The sequence below is a fragment of the Pyxicephalus adspersus genome, chromosome 8 (assembly GCF_032062135.1).
Source record: "Pyxicephalus adspersus chromosome 8, UCB_Pads_2.0, whole genome shotgun sequence".
Lineage (NCBI taxonomy): Eukaryota > Metazoa > Chordata > Amphibia > Anura > Pyxicephalidae > Pyxicephalus > Pyxicephalus adspersus.
The window spans coordinates 72679289-72700314 of record NC_092865.1 but is presented as its reverse complement, the minus strand read 5'-3'; the positions used below and the strand labels follow the sequence as shown (position 1 = coordinate 72700314).

Below are 21026 nucleotides of genomic sequence, written 5' to 3'. Positions count from 1 at the left end.
TTTTTTTTTTTTTTTACTTTTACAAATATTTTGTCTTCTCCCCTAAATTAAACCCCCAGCGGTTATCCCGAGCGTGACTCGGGGTGGATTTTACTTGCTAAAAGCGGTAATCCCGAGTAACACATTCGGGGTCACTTTAAACTTAAAAAAAAACCCACTTAACTTGTTCCGTCAGCGTCCCCCGGCGTCTTGCTGGTCCCCACAGGTCCTGGTGACATGTCCCTCCTCTTCGATCTTCAGCTGCGAACTACAGAGATGTTCTCTGGGGTTTCCTGCTGCCGTCGGTGCGGGAGGGAGGATCAGCAGGAAATTTAAGTTTCTTATTAAATTTATTAAATATTGGACATTTTTTCGGTGAATTATAGCCTACAATGTAAAATGAATTTTCATGCAAAAAAAAAAGTATAACGCTTTTTGCATAGAAATATGGGGAGAATCAGAATGCTTGGGGGGTTAGAGACCACTTAAGCAAAACAAGGGAAAAACAATCATGGAAAAATATCTTTATTTGGAATATGAAATGTAGTTTTTGGTACAAGCTGACAAAAAGATATTGTGAAACAGCAAAAGGTGTAAAGCAAGGGCAACATAACTGAAGAGCCATGCAGAGGCTTAGCTATAAGGAAAGATTAACTAAATTGAATAATACTCTTGAGAAGAGGTGTTTAGGAATGGAATGATCATCTTTATCATACACATTAATGGTTCATATAATAAACATATATGGTAGTAGAAGCTGTGAAAATGTAAAATATTAAAAAAAAAAAATAAGGCAGACAACAGAATTGGCTAACGATCCATGTCTAATAATTGATAGATACCTTAGGGCAGGTGTCACTAGGATTGGTGTAATGATGAGGCTTAATACTATGGCATACTATGGAAAATGGTGGGTTTAGCTGAATTCTACTAACAGATGGAGGGGGGAGGGTTAAATAAAACCTAAGTCCACCATGTCCTGGGTCAAAAGTGCATAACTCAGAGGTCAGGTGTACAGACGGTGTATGCAGTGCTGAGGTCAGAGGTATATACAGCACCCGATCTCTATTTCGCCACAACTGAATACACGCAATAGGCACCTTATTAGGTACACCTTGCTGATTGATACCTTTTGCTCTCAGAACTGCTGTATTTCTTTGTAGAATAGATCGTTAAGGTGATGGAAAGCAATAATACGAAGGTTGTCTGTGGCATTTAAACAATATTTATTTAGTACCAAGGGGCTTAAAGTGTGCCAATAAAATATGCTTTACACCATTACAACCCCCCAGTAGCCTGGACTGTTGGCCCAAGGCAGAATAAATCAGTGCTTTCATGCCGGGAACAACAAATTCTGACCCTACTATTTGAATGTCACAACTTTTTCCAATCTTCTCTTGTTCAGGTTTGGTCTGGGAGAGTTGTAGCTTTAGCTGCCTATTCTTAGATGGCAGGAGGGGAAAATGTTGTAGTTTCCTGATATTGCGGTTTCCTGATATAGTAGTCAATTAACTTCAAGGTTTGAAGTGTTGTATATCCAGAAATGTTTTTCGGTCATCAATGAAAGTTGTTGGATAGGGGGGTGTGGAGTGAGCGATATAGGAGTGAGCTGCATGTAGTACGCAGCTGCTCCTGCCTCGGATCCAGCATGGCGTGTGAGAAGCTTCCTCCAGAGTTTGAGTGAGGAGAGACAGGGGATATGATGGGCAAGAGGACAGCAAAAGACCACGAAGTAACTCCGGAGACGCCATCTCGTGAGATGAGAACATTCTTCCCATGTGTTGCAAACAGATCTGCGGGGAAGTAACAGAGTGAGGGAAGTGAGTAAGAGTGTTAGTAATCTATGATTTATCAAGAATCGATTTATTAGAATGGCCTATTTGCCCCATTTCATATAAAGATACCAGGCTGGAATCTGTTAAGTCATTGGATGTAGTAACTTTGATTGAGAATCAGGCATTAGGAGTATCATCTTAATTTTATTGAGAAAAATCATTTGTGGAGTATATTTTGAATAGGAAATACCAGGAATAATTTGTTACTTTAGTGACACTTTACTTTAGTTCTTCACATATCTTAGCAAGTAATGATATGGTATGCTATACCAAAAAGGTAATGACCGTGTGATATCTAAACTTAGTGGGGTTTACAGACTAAGAAAGTCATATGACCTCCCACGTTTCCAAAGAGAGATGGGGGGCACTAGAAGAAGGGGTGTCATGTAGGATGTTGACCAATTTTAGGATTTGTTGTATGTTTGTTTTGTCATACCTTGTCCCCAATGTTCTCCTTTTTTACCCGTAGTGATGGAAGCAAGGGGACAACAACATGGCACCTGTAACAATTACCACGTCAACGTTCCTCAGTTCTTGGAGAAGTACATCACCAGGGTGCTAATAATGCCCTTTTGCAACAGACTACTTTTTGTAAAGGTAAAGCACCTTTGTTACGTGATAGATATGTGTCGTGGGAATTGCATGATATGTATGCAGACCCTGAAGGTAGAGTGGTATTGCTTAAAGGGCGATTAAATGGCAATATGGTTATAATGTTACAAAAGTTTACATGCCACTGAAGAGACAGCTGAGATTTTTGGAAGAGACTATAGATAGATTAAAAGATTAAAAGAATTTAGAGAAGAGTTTTACATTTTGGGGGGAGATTTCAGTTTTACACCTAATTTCGTTTTGGATTCCTCTCGAATGTTAGGGACCACTTTATTGTCACAGAGGCGGAAATTGAAATGTTTAATGAGTGCACAATTAATAGATGTTTGACTAGTGTTAAATCGTACACTTAAGGATTATACTTTTATTCCTGAATCCATTTCAGGTATATACACGTATTGATCACTTTTGGATTGAGAAGGTAGATTTAAAAAAAATGCGGAAATATCAGATCATGCACCAGTAACATTATTTGTGTTGATGGAATGTGTGAAGCCAAGGTATTGGAACTGGTGCTTAAATGAAACTCTCTTAATAGGATAAGGTGGTAAGGAAGGATTTACTCACAGGGCTACAGAGCTTTTTTCAAATAAATGACACACCAGGAAGGGATCAACTACTGGTGTGGGAAGCGGTAATTACCGTATTTTTCGCACTATAAGACGCACCTGGGTTTAGAAGAGAAAAACAAAAAAAATATTCTGAACCAGTACTATACTATGCAGTTCACCTTGCACTGTGAAAAAATCCTACCCCTCGTACACCAGCAGCATGAGAGCTGTGTCAGTGTCCATGCTGCTGTCATTATCCCCAGTGTATAAACCTGAAATTATAAGTTTATATAAGTTTAAACTAAACTCCTATGGAGCTAAAAATCAATCAAAAGATCAATAGAAGTAATAATCAATAAATCATCAAGATCAATAAAAGTAAAATCAATAGACCAAATGATTACTACTAAATTACCAGGCCTTAGAGCTACCCTGGTGTCTTTATATACAGCAAGAGCTAAGGTGAATCTAATAAGATGTAAAAGAAAGTTTTATGAACAAGGTAATAAAGTGGGTAAAATGTTAGCTAAGGCTCTGAGGGGGCAAAGACAGTAGACCTCAGTAAACTTATAGCTCTCTCCAGCCCCTTTTGGTGGGCAGGCCCCCCTGCCCCCTCCGCCAGGTTCTTATCAGCTGCTCTAATCCTCTGAGCTGACAATATTCTCATCGGATAAGAGCCCCGAGTGGGCATGTGTAATGACCGTCATCAAAGCAGTCTGATAGCGGAGTGTAATGCATGTCATTCTGCAGCCTTACAACTCTCAGCGTATCTGTGTACAAACCCTCATATCTCCCAAACCAGTGGTCGCCAACCTTGTAGTTGTCCGTAGGTCTGAGAATTTAACTGCCTCCGGACAGCGCATGCACAGGGAGCCAGGTGTCACTCAAAGGGGAAGAAACTTCCTCTATAGTAACATCATGAAGTCAGAGAGAAGCCGCCCACCTACCTGAGCCTGCAATTCGTATGGGGGACATGGTATGCCCTCCCAAGTCATAATGACTTGAAATTTTCAGGGTGCGCAGGGAACACTTAATAGTAGTAACAATTTCAGCACAGCAGCTGTTTAAAATTTCAAAATATGGGGATCAGAATTGTTAAAACACAACATTGGGGTCCCTTACATAGCAAAGAACATTAGGATGGAGCCCCTAAATTGATACTTGTCACAAATCCATAACGGTCATACTATGTTACCCTATCTGCTTCTTTGTGAATCCCAATTTCCCTAGAATGGTGGAGTGCAGTGGAGTGAATGTGGATGCAGTGGAGGGACACCTTCCGCTACCCCTCTCCCACTAAAATGTCATTACTATGGCAACCGCACTGCCCTTTTACACATTACTGTACACTTCCAACACAAACCCCAATTTCTCTGGAATGGGGAGGTGTAGGAAAATGAAAATGTGTGGGGACCATCTGTGGATAACATCCCATAAAATGTCATCACTCATTATTACATGGTTTGTTTCCTCTCAAGAAGCAAGAGATAATACAATAAGGGTTACAAATCGGATTGGCACTTAAGATGTTATCATGGATTCTGTCAGTGTACGGCTGTCCCGTAAAGTAAATGGAATTATGTCAGATTCTTTTGATATAGCAAATGAACAAGGATGCCCACTCTCCCCACTGAATTTTGTACTGGTTTTAGAGCCTGTATTTTGTAGGGCCAGGAAAAAAACAAATATAAAGGGGCATAAAGATAGGGGGAAGCCATCAAAAAATAGCAGCATTGGCAGATAAATTTATTTTGTTTTTTTTTGTCTAATCTAACTATATCCCTTGCTAGTTTTGTTAAAGAACTCGAAGAAGAGATTATGGCACTGTGTCCAATTATAAAATCAATTATTTTGACTTCCGGTTCTGGCACCTCATGGGAAGCAGCTAAACATGGAGGCTCCCGCGCACCCTGCTGATATTCTGCTTTAAAATCGGCGATACACTCGGATTTCACCCGTTATAACTCACCCTGTTAGCGTAACCTGAATGCATGGATAAGTTTCTGTGGAAAACTCCACCCAATAAGTCAACAAGCCACCCAACCAAGCAGGATAGTAAGAAGGGGGAAGAAGCCAAGTCCTATTTATTGTACAGCGCTGCGTAATATGTTGGCGCTATATAAATCCTGTTTATTAATAATAATAAAAGATGGCCGCCAGAAAAGATACAGCAAATGTGAGTACTTTGTGAGTACAGCCGCGTACTCTTAATGAACAGGTATTCAACAACCCATCAGACTGCACTAAAATTGCAGAGGCGGTAGCAGCCATACTTAAACATGGCCTGCAAGAAACAATGGATGTGGCAATAGGGATAGGTATACAATCTTTAAAGCAAGAAATGAAAACGCAATCTACATGTATAAACGTTGCTGAAGCCAGGGTATCAGAATTAGAGGATGATCTGACAGCAGCAAGCGCATGGATAATGAAATTGGAAAATAAGCAGACCACTATCCTATCACAGCTAGATGATCTATAAAATAAGGCCAGGTGCAATAATCACCGGATTATAGGGATTCCGGAAAGTATTAGGCCAGCCCAATTGCCTGAAATCTGTGCAAATGTTATTGCGGATTTATCAGTCATCCCACAAGCCTGCAAAGTGGAATGGGCGTACAGGTTAAGCCCCATCCGTAATGGAGCCAGACCCGTGATTGTGAAATACCTAGACTATATTGAGCGCACATTGGTCTTTTAAAGATAAAGAGCTAAGTGAAAATTGATTATGAATGGAGTCTTTACTAATATTTGCAGATCACTCGAAGGAAGTGGCACACAAACGCAAAACTTTCAGTGCAGTATGTACAGAATTGTTCTGGCATAAAATCTGATTTACACTGGCCTAACCGGCTATTCTTCATGTCAGAGATACACAGGGTCAAAGTCATTCTTTTACTTCGGTGGAAGATGTAACGGAATATCTTCAGAATCTAATATAAGTGCAAACAGGCGAACGCCCAGACGATTACCATGAGGTGGCGACCCTGACACAAGCACACCATTGCTTTGCAGAACCGGCTACAAGCAACAGCGGATGCAAACTGAAGCCGAAAACCAAAACCAGCAGAATTCCACCTTAGATAAGGAAAAGAAGTAATCACAACACAAGGGGCAACTACATTAGCAGAATGAAGCTCGAACCCCTGTTGACCTCAGCATGTCCTTAGATATGCGAGATATCTTATTTATGACTATGATATGTGGATACAGATTATTAATAACTCTTCTAGTAAGACATGAAGTTAGATTAGGCCATTCATTAGGATCCAGGGTTTACAGGTAATAGATAGTGGATGGCTGATAACACAGCAAACATTAATGAAGTTTTTGGCCTAATAATTGGGAGTGTTTATACAGCTTCACAGCTTAGCCCAAAGGGCTATTCTGGGGTTAGTGCTCTCCAGGGTGTGAGCCTCAAATTCATGTAGAAAGATGACATTGAGAATTGACACTTGTGTGCTACTTTCTATAGCAACCTTTATAGGGAAACTCCTTTGAGCAACTTAATCCTGCTGGTGTTATCAAAATTACAAATTGAACTGCTTAATGCACAGATAACTCTGTTGGAGGTACAGTCTACTATAACCAACTTTGTGAATGGGAAAGCACAAGGTCTGAATGGGTACTCTGCTGAGTTTTACAAGATGATGAAGGATGAGTGGGCCCCTGAAGGATGAGTGGGACTGCCCTCCTCCTCTGCTCCGGATGACGCAGGCTGGAGAGGCGGCGCAACTGACGCCGGCCCCCCAGCCCTATGTCATCCAGCCGGCCTCTGCATTCTCTCCATACGCCGGCAGCGTGCACGTGTGGTGTGGGGGAGGTCCTGGGAACGCCGTCCTTTAAATGGCGTGGGGTTCCCTTGATCTCCCTGCTCCCCGGCACGCTAGCTACCATCACACAAGGAGGACACTGTACACCCGGTATTTGCTAATTTTCTGACAGAAAGGTAATAGTTAAAGACATATTGCTTAACATACTACTCCCAACTATTATGGCTTATGAAAAGGATCTATTTATTATTTTTTTGATATATATTAATATCCTATACCTACTTTCAGATCTCCAACCTATCCTATTTAATACTTGTTACAGCACCGTTCCTTGTGCTGGGGAGATATCATCGCTCTAAACACTGTTTGGAGTAACTTACGCTTTTCTAACCTCTGCAGTAAGCATAACCTATCATTCTACAGGACCATGTAAGTCTTAACATACCATTATGATACTAATGAACCTTCATGAATCTGTATTTGATTTAAATTTTCCAAAAATGCAAAAGATTTTTTGAAAAAATGTATTAATATCAATTGGTTTATATATAGCTTATCTCTTCATTGATATAAAATGTATTGGTTTTAATTAGTGATACAGCCAACACTGATCTAATATCAGGATAAAAATGTATAGTACATTTGACCAATAATGAAACTGTCCTTAATCAAGATACAAGTACCACAACTGCCAAACACATGTTGTCAAACTATTACCCCCGAGGAAGCCTAATAGGGCGAAACGCGTCGGGTACAACAATCAACATGAATTTATGGTTATAAAACTGTATAGCAAGTAAATGTATACGTTTGGCTAGATGCTGCTTGTCTAGTGCCCCCCTAGGGCCAATTTGTGTCACGGTGGGGGGGGGGGGGGGTTTACGAAGGATTCTTTGAGGGCAAATATTATGGTGGTACCTAAGGAAAGGAAGTGCCCTGGAGTTTGTTCCATTTATTATCCCTTGTGAGATTGTCAGGGAGCTTCTTGAGCATGCTCAGTTTGAGCTCCCTGTGAGTGAGCATGCACTAATGACGCCAACAATCTTCTGCTCCCCGCTCACCTTGTGTTGCAGGATTAACTTCCCCCCCGTACAGCAGCAGCATGTGAGCCATTCTGTGTCCATGCAGCAGTCATTATCCCCATGTATAAACCTTCATATCTCCTACACTGATTGTTGTAGAAACCTAAAATGCACTAGGGTACACAGGGGACCCTGAGAGCTGCTACAAATAATAAGTTGCCAGATACCGGGTCACAAGCATGAAATCCTAACAATCAGGGCTTTTTTCCCCATTAGGGGAAATATTTCAGAACAACGGTTCCCAAATTGATTTTGCATTATAGGGACCCCAAGGCCACATCCATGGCAATGAGCATTAGGGTACTGGTAATTCGCTCTGTGCTGTGGTGCCCCAAATATATACTTGCCTGTCCACTAAACTTTAAGGCTCAGGCTAATGGTGAGATTGCGGTGCTGTTACCCCTTCCTCATGCCATAGAACCCTGTCTGGAGGGAGACGCTCAGTACCGCTTACTACTGCCTGGAGTCAAATCTGCAGACACCGCAGTGTGAGTGAGCGACTGGTGGGTTGTCTGTTACACATAGCTGGCCACTTACCTTCTGTGAACCCTAATTTCTCAGGAACAGGGAGATGAAGGGACCTGAAGATGTAGTAGTATGAACATGTCACCCTTGGCTAAATGTGACTTGAATTGCATTTTTATGGATGTATCCATTGCAGAGATTAGTGGTACAAAGTTTAGCAGCCCCCTATGACTGACCGTAGTTTCTACTCTTTGGTACAGAAATAGTGAGGGGGGAGCAATATATGACTGGATAGCACCATATAATAGCTTTAATTTTTTCTTTTTCTTTATCAAAATGAGCATCAAATGGTGACTACAGAAATTCTTGATTTGTCTTTTTTTATTTGGTGCATTTATGTTACAATGACTGTTTTTTTTTAAAACTGTTCTAGTTTGTTATTATGACCCGCAAGTTTTATCTCAATGTCAACGGCAGCCCCCAGATGAAAAAAAGATTGGGCACCACCCACTTGGACCAAGTGGGGTTTGTTTCCTCTCAAGAAGCAAGAGATAATACAATAAGGGTTACAAATCGGATTGGCACTTAACATGTTATCATGGATTCTGTCAGTGTACGGCTGTCCCGTAAAGTAAATGGAATTATGTCAGATTCTTTTGATATAGCAAATGAACAAGGATGCCCACTCTCCCCACTGAATTTTGTACTGGTTTTAGAGCCTGTATTTTGTAGGGCCAGGAAAAAAACAAATATAAAGGGGCATAAAGATAGGGGGAAGCCATCAAAAAATAGCAGCATTGGCAGATAAATTTATTTTGTTTTTTTTTGTCTAATCTAACTATATCCCTTGCTAGTTTTGTTAAAGAACTCGAAGAAGAGATTATGGCACTGTGTCCAATTATAAAATCAATTATTTTGACTTCCGGTTCTGGCACCTCATGGGAAGCAGCTAAACATGGAGGCTCCCGCGCACCCTGCTGATATTCTGCTTTAAAATCGGCGATACACTCGGATTTCACCCGTTATAACTCACCCTGTTAGCGTAACCTGAATGCATGGATAAGTTTCTGTGGAAAACTCCACCCAATAAGTCAACAAGCCACCCAACCAAGCAGGATAGTAAGAAGGGGGAAGAAGCCAAGTCCTATTTATTGTACAGCGCTGCGTAATATGTTGGCGCTATATAAATCCTGTTTATTAATAATAATAAAAGATGGCCGCCAGAAAAGATACAGCAAATGTGAGTACTTTGTGAGTACAGCCGCGTACTCTTAATGAACAGGTATTCAACAACCCATCAGACTGCACTAAAATTGCAGAGGCGGTAGCAGCCATACTTAAACATGGCCTGCAAGAAACAATGGATGTGGCAATAGGGATAGGTATACAATCTTTAAAGCAAGAAATGAAAACGCAATCTACATGTATAAACGTTGCTGAAGCCAGGGTATCAGAATTAGAGGATGATCTGACAGCAGCAAGCGCATGGATAATGAAATTGGAAAATAAGCAGACCACTATCCTATCACAGCTAGATGATCTATAAAATAAGGCCAGGTGCAATAATCACCGGATTATAGGGATTCCGGAAAGTATTAGGCCAGCCCAATTGCCTGAAATCTGTGCAAATGTTATTGCGGATTTATCAGTCATCCCACAAGCCTGCAAAGTGGAATGGGCGCACAGGTTAAGCCCCATCCGTAATGGAGCCAGACCCGTGATTGTGAAATACCTAGACTATATTGAGCGCACATTGGTCTTTTAAAGATAAAGAGCTAAGAGAAAATTGATTATGGAGTCTTTACTAATATTTGCAGATCACTCGAAGGAAGTGGCACACAAACGCAAAACTTTCAGTGCAGTATGTACAGAATTGTTCTGGCATAAAATCTGATTTACACTGGCCTAACCGGCTATTCTTCATGTCAGAGATACACAGGGTCAAAGTCATTCTTTTACTTCGGTGGAAGATGTAACGGAATATCTTCAGAATCTAATATAAGTGCAAACAGGCGAAATTACTTTAAAAAAAAAATCAATTATTTTGAGTCAGAAGCGTTAAACATATCCTTAGATTTAACAGCGTTAGAGGGGTTGCAGCATACGTATTTAGGTGTGCCAAGAAAGTGATAAAATATCCTGGTACATACATTCGAGAAGACCTAGTACAAGTTTTTTTATGTATCATTATTTTCCAAGCTGAAGAGGGATTTAGAGAAATGGGCTAAAGGCACTTTTCATGGTTTTGGCAGAAAATCGATTGAGAAAATTAACATACTGCCCAGATTGTTAAATTGTTTTCTAACACTACCTATAGAGATCACAGCCTCTTTATTTACACTAATTCATTTTTATTTTTATTTTTTTGGGGGGGGGCAGCTTTATTTGTGCAAGAAATTTGGTATATTTACCTCTTTAATGTTGAGAGTAGTTGACTGGTGTCGACATGAGGAATAAACTTTTTTAAGTTGCCCATTAAATATATATTGTCTTGGCTTTCCAATAAAAGGAAGCAAGAGTTGAAAGGTCATCCGACTACCGGACGGACATTGAAACTATCACTTAAGATTTTAAACTGTCATCAATTAGATCTCCCTTATATCCAATTATAGGTAATCCTGTCTTTCTACCCGGGATGGTTGATTTAGCGTTTAATAAATTAAGGGAGGTTGGACTGTATAGGGATATACACTAATTTCTATTTAATACACCCTTTTGGAGTGTAATACAGATATCCCATTTATTGCAGAGTTAGGAGGGTTAAGACAAGGTCTTTCCAAACTCTATTTATTGTTGGTGGATCTTCTAGAGCAGTATATACCGTCTTATTTAAAAAAAAAAGTGGGAAAAAGAATTGGAAAAGGAGTTTAGTTTACAGCAGTTCAGGAATATGATAGCATGTTCATTTGCTGCACTATGGAGTAGCAGAGTTCAAGAACTTGGCTAAAAAATATAGTCTAGATCAGTGGCGGCCAAACTTTCAGGCCACTACATTTATCATTTTAAATCCTGCAAACCAATAATACCTTTTTTTTAAAAAAAGATAAATATCATTGTAAAAAAAATGATCTTCCTAATGGTGCCCGACGAGGACTGTGGAGGCTCCGATTCATTGATCAGCTCAAAGTTAGGTGAAGTATTAATATGGTTACTATTATCTTTGGTTGCATTATCTTCGGTATTACTAAAGAAATGCAAAATATTTGTTTTCTTCTTTTTTTACACTAATTATGGATTTATTTTGTTTGAATCTAAGACCAAACAAGCAATAATAGTTATTAAGGTCAAACTATTTTATGCCAATAAATATAACATTAAAAGAAAATACAAAAAAGTCATACTTACCTAAAAGAGCTAATGAAAAATCAACAAATAAAATTAAAACAAGGATAACATTTGGTAGTTAAAGTAAAAAAACCTTACCTGGTCCCATCAGCGTCCTCCAGGCCCCTGCGATCCTCGGGCCGCGTCCTCTTACCCGATCTGTCTCCCGGGAGTTCTCGGTGACGTCGGCAGCCGGTGGGGGAGCGGCGGGTTTTTCAAATTATTCTGTACTGCATTCAATAAAAAATAACTGTCTTGAATGCAATACACTGAATTTATAATGTCCAAAAGCAGCAAATTGTCTTTAATGAAAATTTACAGTATAATATAGTATGAGCATAATAAAGCTTGAAACAAAATAATGTAAAAGTTTATTATTACATTTATTTACTTTATTATTTTGACATGATTTTGTGTTTCAAGCTTTATTATACTCATACTATTATATTATAGTGTAAAATACATTTTCATGAAAACAATGTACCGCTTTTAGACATATAAATCCTGGCAGAAATGACCCGCCCAGGAGGTTAATAAAATCATAAAAATTGCAAATAATTGGAATAATTTTTCTGTGGACCACCAACACTTTCTTGTGGACCACCAGCGGTCCACGGACCAATGGTTGGTGACCAAAAAAAAAAGTTTTCGGTATACCTAGGTTGTAAACAAGTGGTATTTAAATTACTAATGCATTTCTATCCGCTTGAACCAGCCTGGCCATTCTATCTGACCTATGAAATCAGGCCAGTTTGACAACAAACAGCCATGCCCAAAGCCACCTAAATCTTTACCATTTTGATGCTTGATTTTTACTTCCAGTAAAGGCTTCTGGTGACTATCCCTGCCCGCCAACATAAATCCCCAGGGCTACATGGACCAAATAAACTCCTCTGCGCATGCATGGGAAATATGTCATAATACTATGCTGCCCTTTCTGCTTCTGTTCTTTGAATCCCAATGTATCTGGAATGGGGAGGTGCAGGAAACTGAAAATGTAGATGCAAGTGGGGAACAGATGTATAAACCCCTAAAATTTCATGGCATGGCATCATTAGAACATAAAAACCCCGCTTTCCTACCTTGAACCCTAATTTCTCTAGAACAGAGAGGTGCAGATAAACAGAAATAAAGGGCCAAGTGGGGGACATTTGTGGCTAACACCCCTCAAACTTTCATCACCATGGCATCATTACATAAACTCTGTCCATCAAAACACGCTGCCCTGTTACACATGACTTACCCTACCAGTACCTAAACCCCAATTTCATTTTATTGGGCAGAGTTTTTTTGTTCTAATGATGCCCATGTGATAAAACTTTAGGGGGTGTTATCCACAGATGTTTCCTACACATTTTCAGTTTCCTACACCTCCCCATTGCACAGAAATTGGGTTTCCAGTGTTAGAAATTGGCAGTAATGTGTAACAGGGCAGTGCGTTTGCCATAGTAATAAAATTTGGTGGGGGTGGATTTATCGAAAATTGCCCCCCACCTACATTTTCGGCTTTGTACATCCTACTATTCTAGGGAAATTGGGGTTCAAAGAAGAGAAGCACACGGAGTAACATAGTATGACAGTTATAGATTTGTGAGAGATAAGTATAACTTTAGAGGCCCTTTCCCAATGCTTTCCGTGAAAGTGGCCCCGGGGGTCCCCAATTTGCATTAAGATTTAGGACTCCAAGGAGCACTTGCATTTATTACTGCAACCCCAATGTTGTATTTTCACAAGATTTTACAATTCTGATCCCCATATCATGGAATTTGTAAAAGCTGGGGTGCTGAAATTGTGAATGGTGCCAACTATAAGTCATTATGACATACAGTTTAGGGGATATGAAGGTTTATACAGAGAGAGCTGTAAGGCTGAAGAATGTGACATGCAGCATTTACACACACTGCTCTGATTATGTCATTACACACTCCCACTGGGCGGAGACATTGTTTGCACAATGTAACTTCAGCACAGCTATGAGAGGGGGAGGTAAGGCCTGTGTCCTGATCTCTTCATAGCTGTGCTGTACTCTCCTCATTCCGCCCGGCTCTAATCAGCTATCAGCTATTATCAGCGGAGAACTGAGCGAGCAGAGCAGCCTCTCCGTTGTCCGTACAGAGCTGCTGAAAATGTGCCGGGCGGAATAATCACAGAAGGTGGGCGGCCCGCCCCCCAAAAACGGGCTGGGGAGAACTATGCACTGCAGGAAATACAATCTTGTGTGCCACTAGTTCTAACCCTCAACCACTATTACAGAGCATACTTTATAGTCAATACCTCAGACTAAAAAGGAATTTCTTATCTGACTCAGATTTCACGAAAGAAGCCAAATTATTAGAGAATCAACTCCTACAACACGGGTATTCTAAAACACATCTCCACTACACCCATCAAATAGTGAGACTTTTAATAGAAATTAATTGCTCAACAAAGAGAAAGAAAGAACACACAGACTAAAACAACTCTAATCACCACACAATTTAACACTTTTATGACTTCCTACGCCACATTTGCAATAAACATTGGGGCATACTCCGTTCATATCCCAAGAACACAAAATTTATTGATGCGTGCCCAGGATTTGTAAATCGGAAAGCACCTTCGCTAAAGGATTAATTAGTAAGCAGTCACTTCACACAAGAAGTGAACCCCTCCCTCCTTCATCGGTCATCCCGCCTTCTCTCTGCCCATCTTGCAGGGGCACGGTGCCGGCCCCTGTGATCAGCAGATGGTCTCTGGACTTACTTGTCAGCACTTCTGCCCCCATATGCCTGTGGACTATTGCCCGTAGACACAGCACTCCCAGAACTCCCATCCCAGAGCTGTCCAGGGGGGGGGAAATCAGACTGAGAACTCAAAAACAGGCCGATAGTTTTTTCTATTTCCAGCACAGGCGAAGTACCAACACACGCAATGTCGAATCTCAGCCTTTTTAGGCAAGCTTCGGCATCTGGCTCTCAGTCTGTGCGCGGTCTTAGTGCTGACACGCTCTGTTCACTTCTAAGCCATTGCCATCCAAGGCCAAGCTCTGAATTCAAAAAAATCTAAATTGGGGAATGAAGGTGGATGGGAGAGGATTTTAATTCTGCAGGAAAGGGCCAATCATCTCCCAGATTTTGCAGTGCCTGGAAAGTAACTGGAGAGAAATGACCTATTAAATATAATTTTATTACAAGATACACTGGAAAACGAAAATGCCGCGTTTTCCCACGTTTACATCCTATTTGCTAAAAACCCCCTACTGAAATCAATGGCAGCGTTTACCCACGTCTTCCTGCATTAACCCAGCGTTTTCATAGATAACGCTCATACAACGTGCCTGAAGGAAACGTCCTGGTGTACAATAGCCCAATGGAATGGATGGGAATTCAAACTGGGGGAAACATCCGTGTAGACTAAGCCCTAGCCAGAATGAATATCAGCTCTAAAAATGAAACCAATTAGTTATTCCAAAATAACTTCAAATATTACACTGGCAACATTGTTTCATACACAAAATATTTCATGTTGTTTGGACAGTCCAACACCAGCACAGTAATTGGATCCAATATGCAATAGGTGAATAAGGTAAACAAATAATAAGTATTTGCTAAAACTTTGCCCATCTTCACAAGCAATGTACTGACAAAGTGCAGTGTTCATACAAAGCATCACAGCAATATACACCTAAATGTCTTTAAAGCTAATACCTATATCAGGCACTGTTTTATATTTTGGATACACTGGGAAAATATTTAAAGCGTACCTAAGCTAAGGATTTTCACTGTACATAAAAGGGTGGACAACCCTACAACCCTTTTATGTAAAGTAAAATATCTGATTCTCTGCCCCCTAGTTTTCGTTTGCCTGGGCAATAAGAGAATGAATGGGAGCGCAAAGGCTCCTGGGATTCCTACGTTACACATCCCGGGAGGCTCTTGGGTGCTCCTTTTGCACATGCCCCGAGTATCATGCGCAGAAGGAGCCTTTTTGCCGAAAGATAAAAGTTTGCCGGTCTTATGCATGCGCAGTGAGATAGGCATTTTTTTTTTCATCCTATGTCACCTGATCTCACACCTGGGTCAGGTGATGTAGGATGAAGAACAGGAAGATGGAGAAGATGGTGGCTCTGGGACCCGATGCAAGACACCCCCGGAAGGATCGGACTGCCCTGCGGGAATGAAGGTAAGTATTTTTTTTTTGCTGTTTTGAGTTAAGTTCCTCTTTAAACACACACACTCAGGGGTTAGCACTCCGGCCTTTCCAGTGCTGGATCACAGGTTGGAATCCCAGCCAGGTAATTATCTGCATGGAGTTTGCAGGTTCTCCCCGTGTTTGTGTGGGTTTCCTCCGGGTACACCTGTTTCCTCCCACATCCCAAAATACATGGGTATGGTAATTGGTTTCCCCCTCAAAAAAATTGCCTTAGACTTCATTAATGACATATGACCATGGTAGGGACATTAGATTGTGAGCTTCTTTGAGGGACAGCTAGTCACATGACTATGTACTGCGCTGCGTAATATGATGGTGCTATATAAATACTGTGTAATAATATATACTTCAAGGGCAAATCAACATAAGGTAACATAGTTTTCATCATAGTAAAATAGTAAAAGTAGGATTTATTGATATATCCCTAGAAGACAATTACTGCCATTCAAGCCGTGATCCTCCATCAGTGAATGTTTCAGTATAACTGTCAGATTCACGGTATTATATAAGATATATATATAAGATTACATGCATGGTATAGCAGAAACTGTCCTTTCATCAATGGTTTACACACAGCCAGCACATCTTATCCCAGCATGGGGACCAGCTAAACGTCTTCCCTTACACTCCGTACCATCAGTCCATACACCAGACAGAAATCTCACAAACATGTAGGTTTATAATTAGATAGTGGGTGACATTTGGCTGATTTGCAGGTAATCTTGTCTCTGATAATCTATTCTATGCAGCGTCTACAACATAAACTGACGGCAGCAATGATGACACCTGTTTACGATCGGTAATGTCAGCGACCTACGATAAGTGCAATGTACAGTGCCGGCGGTTACCTTAGGGCCACGTTGACAATTCATTTCCGCTTACCTGGCTGTGAGCAACAATCAAGCTCTTGTTCCCCTCTCCGTGGTAGTCCCATTCGTTCTCGTCCATCTTGTCCGCTTCCATCACAGCGGAGGACTCACCCGGATGTGAAGAGCTCCGCTCTCTAAGGCGGAACTCCTCAACTGCAAGTCAAAACTACATTTCTACGTCACTTTGGGTAACCCGCATTGCCAAGATACGCCCATTCCTAGGGGCTAAGCGTGTGATTGGTTGGAGCACCTACTTCATGACCATAGAGCTTTAACATAGAGCGGCTCCGGTCATAGAGCTGCGGAGGACAGGAAGCTAGATTGGGGTAAACTGATCCCAATCCAGTAAAAGGACCTTTCGCCCCCCAGTGCTCAGGTCCTGTATAAGGATAGGAAATAGCCCGCTAATAAATGACCAGGCTAATTCACATCCACTACAAGGACGTTTCATGCCCCCTAGTGGTCAGGTCAAGTATAAGGATAGGAATTAGCCCACTCATATAAAAGCAGGCAAATTCCCATCCAGTACATTGACCTTATGATATATATTTTATATTTACAAAGTAGGTTAGGTCAATAAAAGACATAAGTCCATCAACTTCAACCACTAGGGAAATAAACATATCCCAGATATAAAACCCTATAAGACATAGTTGGTCCTGAGGATGGCAAAGAACCCCGGGTACAATTTGCTCCAACAGGGGAAAATAATTCCTTCCTGATCCCATGAGGCAATCGGATGTTCCCTGGATCAGCAGTCTCTGTTATCTTTACTTTAAATCCTTAATACCCAGTTATATTCTGTGCTTCCAGAAATCATCCAGCTTTTTCTTAAAGCAATCTATAGTCAGAGGCAGAGATGGTGCTGGCAGCAGGGGACTGCAAGGAGGGTTAGCAGGAAGGAAGCACAGATCCCCTGGACCTGCAGGGATCTGTGACAGTGACATCTGCCTAATCTGCTGCCTCATCAGCGGACATCGGCTGGTGCTCTAACACAAACTTGTTGATTTCAGGGGAACAGCTACAGCTAAGAAATTGGTCCTGGATCATTCGGTCTCCCAAGTCATCATAAATTTTTTTCAGGTCCTTGTCCCACGGTCAGAAGGTGGTACACATGTGACAAACCTTGTGGGTGTCGTTGGCCACCCTATGCATGGGCTGAAACCATTTGGGGTAAACATCTGGGGTTAGCTTATATTTGGTAATTATTTTTATAGCCTTCTAGTCATGATCCAGTAACGAGGTAACGGTACATAAGCATCCATAGCTTTGCCTCTCAACCCTGAAGTCAGATAACTGGCCTATTTCTCCTGGGGCAACTGGTACTGATGGCACACGTTTTCAAAAGACTGTAAATATCAATATCACTGTCATTGTCCATAACTGGAAATTTAGGATCTCTGCCAAGCCCTCCCCTACCCAGGTTCAGCTTGTTATTCTTATCAGTCCATCCATATTCAGGGCCCAAATTTCAATGGGAAATAATCCAGGGAATTGAAGCAGGAATTGAAATTGGACACACCAATACACTCGCCAATTCCCATCTCTTGCCTTTTTGACTGATCCAAATGAACCCGGACTTCAACACAATCTCTGCTGCTGCCATCCTGAACTATTTTGCTGATGTCTCTGACTCATCCCATCTCACAAGGACTTCACTTTGCCACATTGTTTAATGTTCTATGATTTACAATGTATCATTCACCAAGCACTCTCTTTGCTGGCTCTATTCCTTCTCCCCAGTCTGATAACTCATTGTCTCTCTGATCCTTCACTATTCTGCTTTCTCTGTCTGTGCTCCGGCACCTTTCTACTCTACTGCTACTTGCTGGTGACATCTCACCCAACCCTGCCCCCACCCCCCACCTACATCCTCTATCTACCCTTTCACCAAGATATTACCTCCTTCTAACCTCTTATTTGTCTCATTCATCCCTACCCATAAGCTTTTGCCCCCTCTCTCTGGCAGTCTATGGAATGCCAGATCTGTTTTCAATAAATTATGCTCCATACACAACCTTCTCTCTAAATCTCTGATCTTTCTGGCTCTCACTGTAACTTGGCTTTCCTCCTTAGACTCTGCTGCTGTACTTTCCTATGGAGGCCTGCACTTTACACATACCCCCAGACCTGGCAACAAAGTAGGGGGTGGTGTGGTTCTCATTCTCCCACCTAACTGTACATACAGAGTCTTTTCTACCCCACCCTCTCTAATTTTCACCTCTTTTGAAGTCTACTCCGTCCATCTTTTCCACCCCTTAGCCCTCATTGTTGCTGTTGCCTACTGCCATCCTGGCCCTGTTTCACAATTTTTGGATAACTTTGCCTCTTGCTCCCACACATTCTTTCTCCCACTACATCCTTCTCTGCCCAAGACATTGCCACCTACTTTAGAGATAAAATAGACAAAATCAGACATGATGTCTCTGCCCGCCGAGCCACTCCAACCATACCCACCCCTGCCACCTGTAAATCTGCCCACTGAGCCACTCCAACCATACCCACCCCTTCCACCTGTAAATCTGCCCACCGAGCCACTCCAACCATACCCACCCCTTCCACCTGTAAATCTGCCCACCGAGCCACTCCAACCATACCCACCCCTTCCACCTGTAAATCATCACTGGCCTCCCTCAGCCCTGTTACTGTGGATGAAGTCTCTTCTCTCATCATCTCCGTCTACTACATGTCCACTTGTCCCAATTCCCTCTGATCTACTCCGTGCCCATTCCTCCACCATGACCCCCGCACTAGCCCAACTATTCAATCAACAAATCCTGCCAGCGTTTTCAGTAATTTGCTAACCAATTGTTTGTGTATACTCATAATAAAAATTGTTTCATATATAGCCAAGATCTCACTGTATAGGTCCCAATTGCATACCCCACATCCCTGTGCCTCATCCCTTCTTCTTCACAAGCTCTCTTGTTGGTTTTAGTCGTTGGATTTTTGTAGTGGCAGACATGTTCTGGATGGTTAAATAGCAGCAGATAAAAATCGGCTGGCTTGAATCCTGCAATAAATTGTTTTTTTTATGTAACAATGTAAGTGAAAAGTTTCCCTTTCTAATAGTTTTTTATATTATGGATTACATTGATAGATTTGTTGCAATATATTGCACAGTATCAGGATAGATATATATACATATATTGTGCTTTTGGGTCACACACAATTTGCTTGAGATTAGCAGTTAGTGGAGTCATCACTTATTATTCCTAATATAGATGTGACCTATGGCTATAGTCACCTTTTCTTGTATATTTGAATATTGGAAAACATCAAACATCAAAACATCATTTCTTTCTGGCTTGATGTTTATTTACATTTAAATAAATATATGTACACTTTTATTGGGTTAGGTATGCATTCAATAAAGGTTTTGGGGTTTTTTGGTTTAAGCACGTGTTAGCATGATGGTACAAGGGATTGTTTCATGTTTGACTTTTTGGTTAGTAAAACAAGTTATTTGTGAAATGTGGATAGCCTGGTGAATAACTATAGAAGGTCCAAGGTGCTGATGCGACATCCTTTGTCCCGCTCACTCTACAACCTCTCGATTTCTGAGGGGAGATCTCAAAAATGTGGTAATTAATGGAGACACTGTGATTATGTTGTTTATAGAAATGTCTTGATGTATTTATTTATAATATGTATACATGTATTTTTTTCTAATTTTAGAACCATCCCTCCTGAAGAGGTGGGCAAGTTCCACGAAACGCGTAGAGGTTTTGTGGTTATATTTTTAGCTGTACACTGTTTGTATCGAAAATCATAGAAATTGTTCATGTAATTTGTTGTTTTTAAGGATTCATATTAAAAGTAGATATTTTACTATGTAAATTGGTAATTGTTGGTAACTGATGTAAATTTTGCCTACAATGTCCCCCCTTTTCTTTTTCTGTTTTCATAATATTTATTATATTGGGATGTGGCAAGTACAATTGAAATGAACTATTGAAAAGATGTTCCTGTTCTTCTTCATTCTTTATTGCGTATCTCGTCTGACAAATTTCTGAAACTCAACCTGAATAAAACCGAACTCATCATCTCCCCCCCCCCATGTTCCAAATCTCCCCCTGACATATTTCTAACTGTTAACAACATTGTTTTTCGTCCCTACCCTCAGGCACGTTGTCTTGGCATTACCTTTGATTCTGCCCTCTTATTTACCCCCCATATTCAGAACATTACTAGTTCCTGTCACCTGTGCAACATTTCCCAAATCCCCCTTTCTGTTCCCTGAGACCATCGTCGTCTCCCATCTGGACTACTGTAACCTCCTCCTCTCTGGTATTCCACTAACCCGACTCTCTCCTCTACAATCTATCATGAATGCTGCAGCCAG

General features: G+C 41.0%; 2 protein-coding genes across 2 annotated transcripts in view; one reads left to right on the top strand and one right to left on the bottom strand.

Moving 5' to 3' along the window:
- The window catches only part of IPPK (inositol-pentakisphosphate 2-kinase), a 77927-nt gene extending 61061 nt beyond the window's left edge, over positions 1 to 16866 (bottom strand). Inside the window, exon 1 of the mRNA XM_072421246.1 lies at positions 16695 to 16866. Within this exon, the coding sequence (XP_072277347.1) occupies positions 16695 to 16775 (81 nt within the window). The 5' untranslated portion in view covers positions 16776 to 16866. The remainder of the gene's footprint in view (positions 1 to 16694) is intronic.
- PICK1 (protein interacting with PRKCA 1) overlaps positions 1 to 21026 on the top strand; it is a 624859-nt gene that overhangs the window by 418622 nt on the left and 185211 nt on the right. The gene's annotated exons all lie outside the window — the stretch shown is intronic.